Source organism: Pocillopora damicornis, chromosome 7 (genome assembly GCF_964200805.1).
Source record: "Pocillopora damicornis chromosome 7, jaPocDami1.2, whole genome shotgun sequence".
Taxonomy (NCBI): Eukaryota; Metazoa; Cnidaria; class Anthozoa; order Scleractinia; family Pocilloporidae; genus Pocillopora; species Pocillopora damicornis.
The window spans coordinates 8250624-8265088 of record NC_142676.1 but is presented as its reverse complement, the minus strand read 5'-3'; the positions used below and the strand labels follow the sequence as shown (position 1 = coordinate 8265088).

Genomic DNA, 14465 nt, shown 5'->3' with positions numbered 1-14465 from the left:
AAGATGTTTAGCGGAAATTACCAATAATTCAGTTTTGTCTTTATTTAATTTAAGACGATTAACCATCATCCAATGACTGATTTCATCCACACAGCTCTCGATGCTAGAAACCGCTAGATCCCTATCACCCAGTACGGTTGGTTGGAAAGACAAGTAAAGCTGTGAGTCGTCGGCATAAAAATGATAGCTCAGGTTAAATTTCTTTACGATATCTGAAAGCGGTGAAGTATAAAGCAAATACAAGATGGGTCCCAAGACAGATCCTTGTGGCACTCCACATTTAAGGTCATGTTTCGTCGAAGTACCACCATCAACGGAGACATATTGCGTGCGATTCGATAAATAAGATTGCAACCATAATAGAGGCTTCCCAGCTATCCCAAACCGTACACGTAAACGAGAGAGGAGGATGGTATGATCGACTGTATCGAAGGCAGCGGAAAGGTCTAACAACAGTAAAATTACGATTCGACGATTATCAATGGCAGAAAGAATATCATTGTGAACACGAATAAGTGCAGTTTCAGCACTGTGATATTTCTTGTACGCCGACTGGAATGTCTCATTTAACTCATAATCGTTAATGTAGGAGATAAGTTGATTAGCTACCAATTTTTCAATTGCTTTGCTAATAAATGAAAGATTCGATACAGGACGATAATTGCAGAATTGAGTATGATCCAAAGAAGATTTCTTAAGGAGCGGGCGTAACATTGCAACCTTGAGTTGCGAAGGCATCTGACCAGATTCCAATGAGATATTTATGATTTTGGAAATGAAAGGCAACAGAACACTAAGTGCATTTCTTGTAACATAACCAGGAAGAGGATCAAGAGCACATGACTTAGCAGCCAGATTCATGATACATGTATGAACTTCATCCGCTTTTACCATTTTGAAAATATCAAAAGAATATGGACAGGCGTTGTCAACAACAGCAACTGTATCTCGATGAGGGAAAGCAGCAGTCGTTATATGACCCCGTATTCTATCTATCTTTGTAGTGAAGTACTTAATAAACTTGTTAGCAAGATCAGTGGGCGATTTGCAGGGGGGATATTGAATATCTGTTTTCCTTTGTAGTAGTTTATCAATTATCTTAAAAAGCTGTTTATAATTTGACTGATTCTCATTGATTAATGATGCGAAATAATTCTTCTTGGAATCACGAATTAAGTTGTTGACAGCATCACATCCCTCAATAAACAACTTACGATCAGAAGGAAGTTTTGTCATTCGCCAGCGTCGTTCAAGTTTTCTACGGGATCTCTTTAAATTATTTATCTCCTCAGAATACCAAGGTGCAGCGGGACGCAAAGTAACTAACTTTTTTTGCAGTGGAGCATGAGTCTCAAGTATGGTAGTAAGGACTCTGTTATATTGATCAATCAAATAATCCAAGGATGACGATGACGAGGCAAAAAGATCAGGAAGGCTCGAATTCATAACATCAGCACAGAAATTATCAAAATCAATAGATCGAAGCTTTCTGAATGAAATAATCTTCTTGTCGAGCGGCGGCTTATTAAGCGAGAGCTGGAAGTGAACAGCAGCATGATCAGAGATGACAAAAGGAGAACCAATTGTTAAATTCGAAACAATACTATCATCAGATCTTGTAATCACAAGATCTAAGGTGTGTCGATCTTTATGCGTTGAGCCATGTGTATGTTGAGTAAGATTGAAAGAATCCAACAATTGAAGAAATTCAGTTGAGTGTTGGGAAGAACAGGTGTCAACATGTATATTAAAATCACCAACTAATAATATTCCACCAGGATCAGCGATATAGTGCTCCAGGAACGTAGAAAACTCATCAAGGAACAATGAGGGTGTTAAACCATTCAAGGTCGAGGGAGGTGGGCGATAAACAATAATAACTCTGAGTTTTAAACCGACTGTACTTGACAATAACAAATCCATATATTCAAAGGACAAAAACTTCTTGAGCGGCTGCAACTTTAAGTTGAAAGATGATCGAAATAACAAGCCAACTCCTCCTCCACGAGTAGAACCAGGTCTAGGAACATGATGAAATGAATAACCTGAAGGACATAAATCACGAATAATTAATTCATTGTCAGCATCTGATTGAAGCCATGTTTCTGTCAAGCCAAGAAGATCAATGTTATTTTCGACGACAAAGTCCTTGATGATAGTAGTCTTGTTGTTAATTGAACGAGCATTTAGCAAGCAAAAATTCACGAAGCGAGCCCTTGGTGTGTAGCTTTTAATCGGGTTAGGAGTAAGTTCAATTAAATTTCTAAGATTCGATCCAACAGGAGTCTTCATCGTGCATGTAAATCGTGAAGAATTTAATCGACAGCCTTGGGGTGAGACCAAAGCTCGAATATAATTCAAGCGCCGCCGCTTTTCTTGAACTATTTTTCCCGCTCTGCAACCTCTAAACTTTCTTTGACAATTTTTGCCCAGAGGAAGTAAAATACATGGGAGATTCCAGTTGTAGCAGAAGCTCTGAGTACGACGAACAAAAGGCACTAATGGAGAAGTGTGTTGTGAATTGTGATTAAGCCAATTCATCGATTTCGTTGCAGTCGAAAACGCAGAGAACTCATATCCCAGATAGGTGTTTTGTTCTTTATGTATCCCCACCATCCGAGGGGATGTTGGACCAGGATTAGATTCAACGTCCACGAAGATAGTAAGGTCAAATTTTGTAGGCAGACCAAGCGTCAAGTGACCACGTTTGCACCAAGTACAAATCGAGCGCCTAAGTTTGTTTCTTCCATCCACCAATCTAACTGCGCGAGGAGGACCATGACATCTCAGCAATAAAGTAAGAGGACTCTCATAAACCGAAAAATTGATAAATGATGATCGAAAGAGAGTAGGAAAACAAATAAAAAAACCTAATATGATGAGAACAAAGTAACACGTTGCAGCCATCTTGGGCGCATACATTATTAGATGTAGAGAGTGAGAGCTGCTCTTTATAATCTTCTTTATAATCTGCTCTTTATAATCTTCAATCTTCAATGCATTATTTGAGTGAAATTGGAACCAAGAACTTAACTTTAATATACTCTACATCAATGAGGTTGAATGTTGCAGACATAAACGAGTGTATCGAGGGAACATCCGATTGCGGTGCTGATGCTGTGTGCAACAATATTAAGGGTTCCTACAACTGTACGTGTAAACCAGGATATTCTGGAGATGGACGGACTTGCGAAGGTAAAAGTGACCAAAAATGTTATTCTAATTGACGAACAAGGGAATGAAAACTAAAGAAGCAAACTTCAACCCTAAAAACGTTCAAATTAGTCATAGGGTTTAATACAGTGGTAGAGTTAGTGAAATTGTAGTGTTTTTCTGTCGGCTAGATTATACCGTAATATAAAAAAAAAAAGTTATTGGTCGCCAATTAAAGAGAAATAACAGATTAGAATCATCCTGAAGTACGAAAGTTATCAACTCCATTTCTTGGTGTTAAAAAAAGAGGGGGGGGGGAGGTTTTCATATTGAATCGGTTAACTTATATTTTACAGAAGTAAATTAAAAGTGTATTATAATCGTGCTCAATAATCAGTTCCTTAATGGATTGATGGTACTTTTGCATGTTCGAGAGAACTGCGACAAAATTGCAAAGCTCTCAAGACATCGGATCAAACGTGGGTCTCCACTTGTTGTTTGCACTTTATCTTTAAATCAGCATTAGTTTAAAAATTTATGCAGTGACGACGTTCTAATTAAAGGAGAGTCTTTTCAGATATCAACGAATGTGCTACAGGAAGACAGAACTGCAGTGCTGATGCTGTGTGTAACAATACTAAGGGATCGTACAACTGTACATGCAAACAAGGATACTATGGAGATGGAAATATCTGCCGTTCGGGTAACATTTTACCTGCTGTATTTCTTAAGCTGGGTAAATTCGCGGCTTCGCTGCTTTATTCTCATATCTAGCGCATTAGATACCGCTAACAATTCAAGTTACGAAAACACGAGTGACCAAGAACGTTGTGTATTTCCTATTCCACGCGTAAATTTTCCCTTTGAGAGCATTTCAAAACTTCATCCCATCTTTTTTTCCTAAAGGGTTTATCACTGTTGATATGCCTTTTCTTTTTTTCAGGTTCGACTTGTAAGGAAATTTTCGACCGGAATGTGTAAGTCAATTATTCACTAAGAACAAAACCGGCGCGGAATTTAATGAGAGAATATGAAAATAACAGTAGTTCTAAAAATGATAATTCTGAAAATGATACTGCGCTAAGCATAGCAACCTTCATAATAAACTTGCACACTAGCCTCCATCTTGAAAACTTTCGCCCCATCGAAAAGTACTTTGTGTCATTTACTAAATATATGGAAGCCATGGCCCTCATCAAGTTTCAACTGAATCTCTCTATTTAGGAAGATTCTTTATTTAGTAGATCGAAAAATAGTGGCGAGGTAACCCTGCACTTATACCCCATTCACACCAGCAAAACATGTTTTGTTAAACTGGTTTTCATTGAATGAAAATTATAAACAGAGAACTGAAAAACTTGATTTTCCCTTGGATTCAAGTACTTGCTAACTTGCATTTCCAATGTGCTACATTCAAGTCAAAAATATTCGGCTAAATAGTTTCTATGAAGAAAAAAAAATTAAACTGTGTTTAACAAAACAACTTTTAAACATGTTTAAGCTTTGGTGTGAATGGGGCATTAGACTCAAAGCCAATGTCTGTTTTCTCTCAAATGGGAGACTTTGGATGCGGAGATGAAGGGTGGACGCCGATCATGAAGACTAATCGCAATAAGGTAGCAATTTATCCGCGAAGAAATTCAGTGTTGATACAGGACAGTGGGATAAACGAGAAAGGGGATTAGAAAAATCTGCGGCTGTTTCCCTGAAAAACGTCAACGGTTGTCAAGAGTCGCTGACCTTTCAGGTTTGAGTTCCTTCTGTATCCGCTTCCCTACGACAGTATACATAATGGCGTCATCCTTCAGTTACGTTGGGGCCACTAAATTCTTCGCCAGCTGGTAAGTTTCTACTGAAATATTTGCTAAAAGTACGGCCTCCTTCGTTTTAGCCTCCGTGACTCCATTTGCGAGAAAATAAAAACCCAGCTGTTCGGTGTATAACTCCCAGTCCGTTCCCACAACCTACTTTGTCACTTTTCCGATGGCTTGACTCGTGTTGACGTTCGACGCTTCGTTCGGCATTTCCTGTCGTGCCTTCGTCAACTTCAGACGTGATTCGTGTTTACCGCTTGTGCTTGGCCAAAAAAAGATCCCATCCTCGTCGCCAGCTTTGATGTATTAGTCCAAGGTCCAGAAAACAAGACAATATTAGTGAGACAAGATCTGCCAAAAACTTCAACCACATGGTCAAATCCAAATATGGAAAACTGGTCGCGTGACATTGGGTATAAGGAAAAATCCAAACGGAAGGATTTAACAGTTCTAGTATCGATGGACTTTTCTAGCTTGTAAACAAATATACCTCAAGAAGAAGGAACGAAGATAGTGTGTGAAGCATACGAAAGTTCCAAAACCATAAAGCACCGATCCCAACGCACTACCTCAGGGAAATTTTTGGATTAATACTTAGAGAAAATTCGTTTTAATTCAATTAGGAGAACTTCCTCCAAACACATAGAACCGCTGTGGGTACGAAAATGGCAGTGTCATTCGCTAATATTTTCATGGCGTTAACTGAAGCGAAATTAATCCAACAAAGCGAAACTAAGCATAGAGAATGGAAATGTTGTATAGATGACGTTTTGTTTTCTCTTTCTCTCGCTGACCGAGCCTTTTTTTAAATTTGCATACCTTGCCTCGTGCTAGCGACCAGACGTAAAATACGGTATCAAGAAAGGCGAGGCAATAACATGGCCTGGAACTAACTCTTCGAAAGAAACATTTGAGGAGGACCTTTTGAAATTCAAACAAGGCCTCAAAGCGAGAAGGTACCCAGAAAACATCATGGAATGGTCTCTGTCAGGGGTCAGCTTTGCCTCTAGACAATCGTTTCTTGCACGTACACAAAAGCTAAAAGGTCACCAACGTTTATTGTGGAGGGGGACAGGGGGCGGGAGAGGGCAGGAGGCGGGAGAACAAGGGGCGGGAAGCAGGATCTATATGAGGGCGGGAAGCGGGAGCAGAAATAAAGAAGGCGGTAGTTTGTTGTTTATTACTGGGTATTATTTAGTCAAAAACACTCATCTATTAAAGTTTTGAAATTTCCATTTAATATCCACCAAAGGCCAGAAAATGAACAAGAATGTTAAGTTTTGGCATAGTTTGAAAATTAAACCGGGGTTTTTGATCCTCTTGATTAACCTGAAGACGGGAGCAAGACAATGAAGGGTGAGAGTCGGGAGTTAAAGTGGCATAAAAGTACGGGAGGTGGGAGAACATTGTAGGGGGAAGCAGGAGACTCTGACCCCCCTGTTTCCCCACCCCCCTCTTCCACTTAATTGTCTTTTATCACAACGTACCACCAGGCAGTTAAAAACTTACAGATACTACAAATACTGATGGAGCATTGGAGTGTAATACGCAATCAGCTCTTACTGAAAACAAATGGTGAAACAGAGAATTAACTCTGAAGTGTAAATTAAAGTGCTATTTAAACCCATGAATAACCCACAGGGCGTTAGCCCTAATAAAAGGAAACAGGGAACCACACGAGGCAAAGAAAAAATCTTTTGACCTCGGTGGGAATCGAACCCACGACCTCCGGATTAGATCTACCGTTACTCTGCCGACTGAGCTACGAGGTCGCACAGAGAAAGTCGGGGACGATTTAGGATGGTGAATCGCGGCGAAGAGAAAGTAAGGGTACATATGAATGTTGTGCCGCGTAGCACTGGGAACACAAATGGTGAAACAGAGAATTAACTCTGAAGTGTAAATTAAAGTGCTATTTAAACCCATGAATAACCCACAGGGCGTTAGCCCTAATAAAGGGAAACAGGGAACCACACGAGGCAAAGAAAAAATCTTTTGACCTCGGTGGGAATCGAACCCACGACCTCCGGATTAGATCTACCGTTACTCTGCCGACTGAGCTAAGAGGTCGCACAGAGAAAGTCGGGGACGATTTAGGATGGTGAATCGCGGCGAAGAGAAAGTAAGGGTACATATGAATGTTGTGCCGCGTAGCACTGGGAACACAAATGGTGAAACAGAGAATTAACTCTGAAGTGTAAATTAAACTAACGCCCTGTGGGTTATTCATGGGTTTAAATAGCACTTTAATTTACACTTCAGAGTTAATTCTCTGTTTCACCATTTGTGTTCCCAGTGCTACGCGGCACAACATTCATATGTACCCTTACTTTCTCTTCGCCGCGATTCACCATCCTAAATCGTCCCCGACTTTCTCTGTGCGACCTCGTAGCTCAGTCGGCAGAGTAACGGTAGATCTAATCCGGAGGTCGTGGGTTCGATTCCCACCGAGGTCAAAAGATTTTTTCTTTGCCTCGTGTGGTTCCCTGTTTCCCTTTATTAGGGCTAACGCCCTGTGGGTTATTCATGGGTTTAAATAGCACTTTAATTTACACTTCAGAGTTAATTCTCTGTTTCACCATTTGTGTTCCCAGTGCTACGCGGCACAACATTCATATGTACCCTTACAGAAAACAAGTTTTCAAAACATCCAATCATCTCGTAAAAAAAAGGGAGTATCCCTTAAGGACACGCCTGTGAAAGTAGAAACATAATTTGATGGCGATTATGGGACGCGACTACAAAAGCCACATGGGGAGTCCGTGCTGGTCTCTCTATCCCTTATCAGATTTCAAGAAAGTAAGCAAGATTTGATTGATTCATCTATGCTTAACAAGCGGGAGACTGGTTCAAGTTAAAATCGATGACAAGTCGATTCTAGCACTAACAATTGAGTTTTATCACTAGCGATTGATGTTTTAGCACGAATAATTGAGTTTATCACTAGAGATTGATATTTTAGCACTAACAATTGAGTTTGTTACTAGCGATGGATATTTTGGCACAAATGGCTACCCATAAGCTGATTCAATCTTTTTTAATTCCTCTTTTTCTTTAAGGTCGCGACGAAGCCAAGTATACCCGCTGATGTTTGGTTCACAAACGATTCCTGTTTTCTGTCACATGAATAATTCTGGATGTGGGGATGGAGGATGGACGCTGGCCATGAAGATTGCCGGCACGCAGGTTAACTCCCTGTCTCCTTTGCGAAACTCTTGATATCACTGAAATGAACATAGGCAAATCAAAAAAGTAATTCTTGTCTTTCAGAGAACTTTCCATTACGATTCCCAATTCTGGAGCAACAGAAATGGTTATAACTTTGCTGGAGGCAAGACTGGCTTTGACTCACAAGAGACCAAGTTACCAACCTACTGGAGCACACCCTTCTCCAAGATCTGCCTCGGTATGAAGATTGGTCATCAGCTCAGGTTCATTGTCATCAACAGGCACGCCAACTCACTGTTCTCACTGATCGCTGATGGGAAATACCGTGCCACCTCATTGGGTCGTAACACGTGGAAGTGGCTGATTGGTTCCCCGGCCTCCCTGCAGCGCAACTGCAGTAAGGAAGGATTCAATGCAGTGGGAAGCAACCCTCGTTATTCCAAAGCAAGAATCGGCATCACTGCTAACCAGCAGAATGACTGTGGTTCCTGTAACTCCCGAATTGGTTTTGGCACCGGAGGTCTATTTAATGATTCTAACACGTGTGGAAATGAGGCAACGCACTCGCCAGATAATGGAAACAAGCACATCAAAGCCATGGGGTACATCCTGGTACAGTGACAGGGGACACAATCCAACTTCCCACATTTTGAGCCGAGAAGCCATCATGAAGAAGAAAATGTCGTGTCCTAAAGCTTAAAGGCTAATAAAGCAATAGGTTTAACCTTATATTCTCCTCTGGTTAGCTTTGTCTCTAGTATAATTTTTTCAATGAAATTCAAAGCATTCCATTTGCGCAAGGCTAATTCAGGATTTTTCTACGAAGTAAATCTTGGCAAAGAAGCCATATTCGATGTTTGTAATACGTCCACGTCATTAAGTGTGAGCGGTGAGCGAATCAAGGGAGTGTAACACAGAAAAGAAGAAGCACAGAAAATGTGACTTCCTTTTTTTTTTTTTTTTTTTTAAATCGCTCGTGTTGTTCTTTACGCTCACCTCGCGCATCTTTCTGCTTTAGCGAAAAACATGAAAAATGTCGCCGGTTCAAAGTAACTACGAGGCCACGGGCGTTAACGATTTTTATAGAAAATAATTAGCTCAGATGTGAGAATTAACAGAATACAAAAGTAATACCCTTTTGAAGTATTGCTTACCTTTCTCGCTTTCACCAGAATGACAGAATTTTTATGTATTATATGTTCGAGACGTCAGTCTTTGTGTTAAATATGAACGTACATATTAACAAGATGATTATTAGCTCACCATTCGAACGAAGCTCTTGCCGGGATATTTCCCGAGGTCATGACGTCCTAAACCACAATTTCACATATCTTCCGTTAAATTCGAAAAATTGGCCTAAAAAGATCTGTACGATCTCATCTCGTGATGTCACTGGCTTTTTTACTCGAGCCACATAAATCGGTCCTGGTTGGTTTAAAGTTCAGATCATGGGGAAGAGATAAAATCAGGAAGTAACGGACATTTAAAAAAAACGATGAAGAAGAATGCCACACAAAACTATCTTTTTCTGTCTGTAATTACACGTTTAGCTCGCGATTTTCGGACTTTATGATTCTAGGGAAACAAAAGTTACACCAACACCACTCTTAAGCCAAACTGTTCATGGGATGGTGTCAGTTGTCTCTTTTTTGCAGACGCACACGTGTGCTGAAAAAAAAGGAAACGAAAATCCAAAATTGCACTATTTCATCATATAACTAGCATGATGAAAGTTAACCATTGGTATCCTTATCCTCGGCAGGCCACCAAATTTGGCAATTTCATGACCTTGTTTCAAAAGGATGGTAATTTTATCTATCACAACCTATTAGATCCCGTACAACCATTTTTTGCCTTTCTTCAGTCTTTTGGGAACTGTAGCAATTAAATGAACAAACTTATCTGGAAATTTTCAATTAAGCAATTGTTATATTATGAAAGCATGATTGAAAACTATTACTCTTTCTTTCCTTTCCTATCTGGGGTAAACTCCAATGGCAGTTCTCAGGCCCTTCCTAACAGTCTCCCGGTTACGACTCCGACAATTCGATAGGATTTCACTAGAACCTAAGCGACGGAGTTGTGAGAGATAACGATATTTTTCTTCCGTTTCTTTGTTTTGATTTTCACCCGATCATATCGCTCTGCTCTTTTGATTACGACTGCAATCGAATGTATAATTAAACCTCTGGAAGTGTTGGCTTGATGCAGCCTTTGGATCACAGAGGGTTCAATCTTAATAAACGCAGGGTGCTGACCACAAAATAAATTTTGTAAGTAAAATGGCTTTGAAATGATTGAACCGTTTAAGCTCTAAGTGTTCCAGTTTTCACAATATGATTAATCAGAATTTATACTTGTACAACAACTTTATTCTTGTTGGCTGAACCGTATTTAACTGTAAAATTAACATATTTGAAATAATTTATTTACAATTGCGTAATCTCAATAAAAGTGTTGATGTACCTGCAAATTCTTAGGCGTGTTACTTGACGCACGACTACCGCATGAGTCATACTTAGCCAGTTCCAAATGGCAAACGGCGCTATAGGAGCGAGGGAAGCTTGGGTCATTACCAACCTACTGGAACTTACGCACTCGACCCAAAATCTCCCTCGTATTTTTTTTCACTCCTCCACCACTCTAGGGTGGTTTAGTATAGCACTTCGTTTTCCTGACAGAACGCCTGAAACAGGATGGTGATGCTAGGCCACTACATAATTTTGATCTTTATCTGCTTTGAGACTACTATAATTTATGCGGTTTGCATCAAATTCCAAGGTCTGCCTGAACTTGGAAGGTTACCGGTAGTAGTGGGGCGAAACCTCCAGATACGCGAAAAGGAGACCACTCAATTAGCAAAATCGGATGTAAACTGAATTTACTCTGAAACACCTTGAAACACTTTCAATCGGTTTCACGTAGGAAACACTTATTTGATTGACATTTCACTTAATGGATTCAGAGAAACTGTTTACGTGTTCTTTCTGTGCTCTGGCCTAATCTTGAACAGATTTAATTTTCAGGGAAGGAGAATTTGTTTCTTATATTAGAGTAAAAAGTTAAAAAATCTTCAGAGTTTGGGGCAACCTTGTTATTGTGCTTTGAGAGTGCAGACAGTCATGACAGACAAATGATCTCCCACAAGTTGTTTCAAACATGGAAAGCAACTGTAACGCTTATCGAGCAGCACGATCCACAAACGAAGTATTGAAGGCCATAAAGGCTGTAAATGTACAGAAGTTATAGTCATGTTAAACAGCCCCGGTCACTTTATTTAGATGCTGCCTAAGCTTGTATTATCAACATTTGTAAACAAAGTTTATAAGGACTGAGGAGGTTGAAGCTGGTCCTCAAGTTGGTCCCGGAATTAAGGTTTCAGTTTCCCGTTTTAAATCTGTATTAGCCCAACAAATGTTTTATGTTGAACCAAGGCAGAATGTCAACATAGAGTGATCTGATATCTTTTTGATTTTGTGTAAAGCTTTAATTTATACGAGATAATTTGGTTTTGTTTACTGAGTTGTTAATATTCGAGCGTAGCCCTTGAACAGAGCTTTCGAGCTTTCGCTCTGAACAAGGGCTAACAATCGAAATATAAACTTTAGATGATGTTTACAGTTGCCAAATTAGATTATCAACTTAGCTGAAAGAACCAAACTATCGTGTAATATCCCACCGACGCAAAACCCCAGTATCCCTGGAAACCCAGCCACTTTATGTATTTATACAACTCCGTTAAATGGCAATATCTCACTTTATTCATTGACCGGGAAAATGCGAAACTAGTGAATGTAACATTCCGGTTGCCAAAAGCACAGCCCTCGATAAGCCCATCACCGTCTTTACCGTTTTACTCATTTATATCAAAATATATGGACCAAAGACAAAACAATCAGTGTCTTCGTTGAATATGTGGGCATGCATGCATGCAAAAATCATGTAGTCAATTCCTTAAGATAAACAGAAAATTAGTTTGAATTTATTAAATTGCATTATCACCGCTCAAAAATCGGCCGTTCAACGATTTTTCATCAGATAGACAGCTATACTGTGAGCAGATTTTCAAAGTATATTTCAAAGCCCAGTGAATTAACTTAAAAATAATCTTCAACTTGGAACCTGTCTATTGGATGTCGCTGAGTGCGAGCAAGAAAATTCTAGTTGTGTTTGACGATGATAACTTACAATTACGAAGCAAAATCATCATAATCAGTTATTGACAGGTTGAGCAGCACAGAAAATATTTTCCAAAGTCAATCAATTCTCAAAATGGGCTTGCTGTTTGCAGTTCATTTCATCGCAAATATCCTTGCGGTGTTCCCTGTTTTAAGCGACGCCAGACAACAGTCATGTACCGCCATTAAGACTCTAGAAACGAAAGTGGACAATCTTATTGCGCTGGTTAAGGACGCTTTGCCTCGAAAGCCTTCAGGTACATTTTCGATGATATTGGGATATGGTATTTAATGTTTTCATATTTCAATTATTCTCAACACGCTCAGATCTTAAAATGGCGGTCTTATTTGTCTCACAGCCGGTCACTTCTCCTCTTGCAAGGAACAGTTCGACACGGCAAAGTAAGTATAGAGCAATCTGTTTTGATTGCAAGATTCCAAATCACTAACTTGATGCATATTTACATTCCATTGTGGTAGATATGAGGACGTTACGTTTGCATACAGACTGACTCAGTATTTTTGACTTCCTCTTTTTACATAAGGTCGAGACGAAGCCAAGCCATACCCGCTAATGTTTGGTTCCCAAAAGATCCCTGTTTTCTGTCACATGGGAAACTTTGGATGTGAGGATGGGGGATGGACGCTGGCCATGAAGATTGATGATGTGAAGGTTAACTACCTCCTTCTTTTATAAAACTCTCCATATCGCTGAAATTAACGAGGGCAAATAAAAAATGCAATTCTTTTTTTTCAGAGAACCTTCCATTACGATTCCCATTTCTGGAGCAACAGAAATGGTTATAACTTTGCTGGAGTCAAGACTGGCTTTGACTCACAAGAGACCAAGTTACCGACCTATTGGAACACACCCTTCTCCAAGATCTGCCTCGGTATGAAGACTGGTCATCAGCTCAGGTTCATTGTCATCAACAGGCACGCCAACTCACTGTTCTCACTGATCGCTGATGGGAAATACCGCGCTACCTCACTGGGTCGTAACACGTGGAAGTGGCTGATTGGTTCACGGGCCTCCTTGCAGCCCAACTGCAATAAGGAAGGATTCAATGCAGTGGGAAGCGACCCTCGTCTATCCAAAGCAAGAATCGGCATCACCGCTAACCAGCAGAATCACTGTGGTTCCTGTGACTCCCGAATTGGTTTTGGCACAGGAGGTCTACAAGATGATTCCAACACCTGCGGAAATGAGGCAACGCACTCGCCAGATAATGGAAACAAGCACATCAAAGCCATGGGGTACATCCTGGTACAGTGACAGGGGACACAATCCAACTTCCCAAATTTTAAGCCGAGAAGCTATCATGAAGAAGAAAATGTCGTGTCCTAAAACTTAAAGGCTAATAAAGCACTGAGTTTAACCTTATATTCTTCTTTGTTAAGGCTTGTCTCTAGTATAATTTTTCATTGAAATTCAAAGCATTTCATTTGTGCAAAGACAATTCAGGATTTGTTGACGAGGTAAATATTGGCAAAGAAGCCATATTCGATGTTTATGATACGACCACGTCGTTAAGTGCGAGGGAATCAAAGGAGTGTAACATAGAAAAGAAGAAGCACAGAAAATGTGACTTCTTTTATGTTCTTTTTGTTTTTTCTTTCCCGCACGTATTGTTCTTTACGCTCGCCTCGCGCATCTTTCCGCTCGAGTGAAAAACATGAAAAAGAACGCCAGGTCTACAAAGTAACTAGGAACCCACGGGCGTTAACGATTTTTCTAGTCAATAATTAGCTCAGATATGAGAACTAACAGAATGCAAAAGTAATACCCTCCCGAAGTATTGCTTGCCTTTCTCGCTTTCACCAGAATGACCGAATTTTTGGGTACCATTTGTTCCAGACGTCATTGTCTAAGTTAAATACGATACTAATATTAACAAGATGATTATTAGCTCACCATTCGAACGGACTTCTTTCCGGAATATTTCCGGAAGTCATGACAGATATTCTTCGTTAAATTCGAAAAATTGGCCGAAAAGGATCGGTACGATCTCATCTCGTGATGTCATTGACTTTTCTACTCGAGCCTCGTAAATCGGTCCCATTTGGTTTAAAGTTCAGATTGGAAGATATAACAGGAAGTAACGACCATTTTAAAGCACGATGAAGAAGAGTGCCCCACCAAACTATCTTT

The 14465-nt window shown here is 40.0% G+C and overlaps 2 protein-coding genes across 3 annotated transcripts; both read left to right on the top strand.

Moving 5' to 3' along the window:
* Positions 1-4101: 4101 nt before the first annotated feature.
* Positions 4102-8864, top strand: LOC149042371 (putative skeletal organic matrix protein 5). Of its 2 annotated transcripts, XM_089213004.1 has the most exons (3): positions 4102-4130; positions 8027-8153; positions 8238-8864. In XM_089213004.1, the coding sequence occupies exons 2-3, from the start codon at positions 8055-8057 to the stop codon at positions 8754-8756; spliced, it is 618 nt and encodes a 205-aa protein (XP_089069130.1). In that variant the 5' UTR covers positions 4102-4130; positions 8027-8054; the 3' UTR covers positions 8757-8864. The 2 variants fall into 2 exon arrangements, with proteins under 2 accessions (XP_089069130.1, XP_089069131.1); XM_089213005.1 differs by lacking the exons at positions 4102-4130; positions 8027-8153 and adding an exon at positions 4692-4769.
* A 3966-nt stretch (positions 8865-12830) lies between these two features.
* On the top strand, positions 12831-13694 carry LOC113682650 (putative skeletal organic matrix protein 5). Its single transcript, XM_027199815.2, has 2 exons — positions 12831-12986; positions 13071-13694. The coding sequence occupies exons 1-2, from the start codon at positions 12888-12890 to the stop codon at positions 13587-13589; spliced, it is 618 nt and encodes a 205-aa protein (XP_027055616.2). The 5' UTR covers positions 12831-12887; the 3' UTR covers positions 13590-13694.
* Positions 13695-14465: the final 771 nt, after the last annotated feature.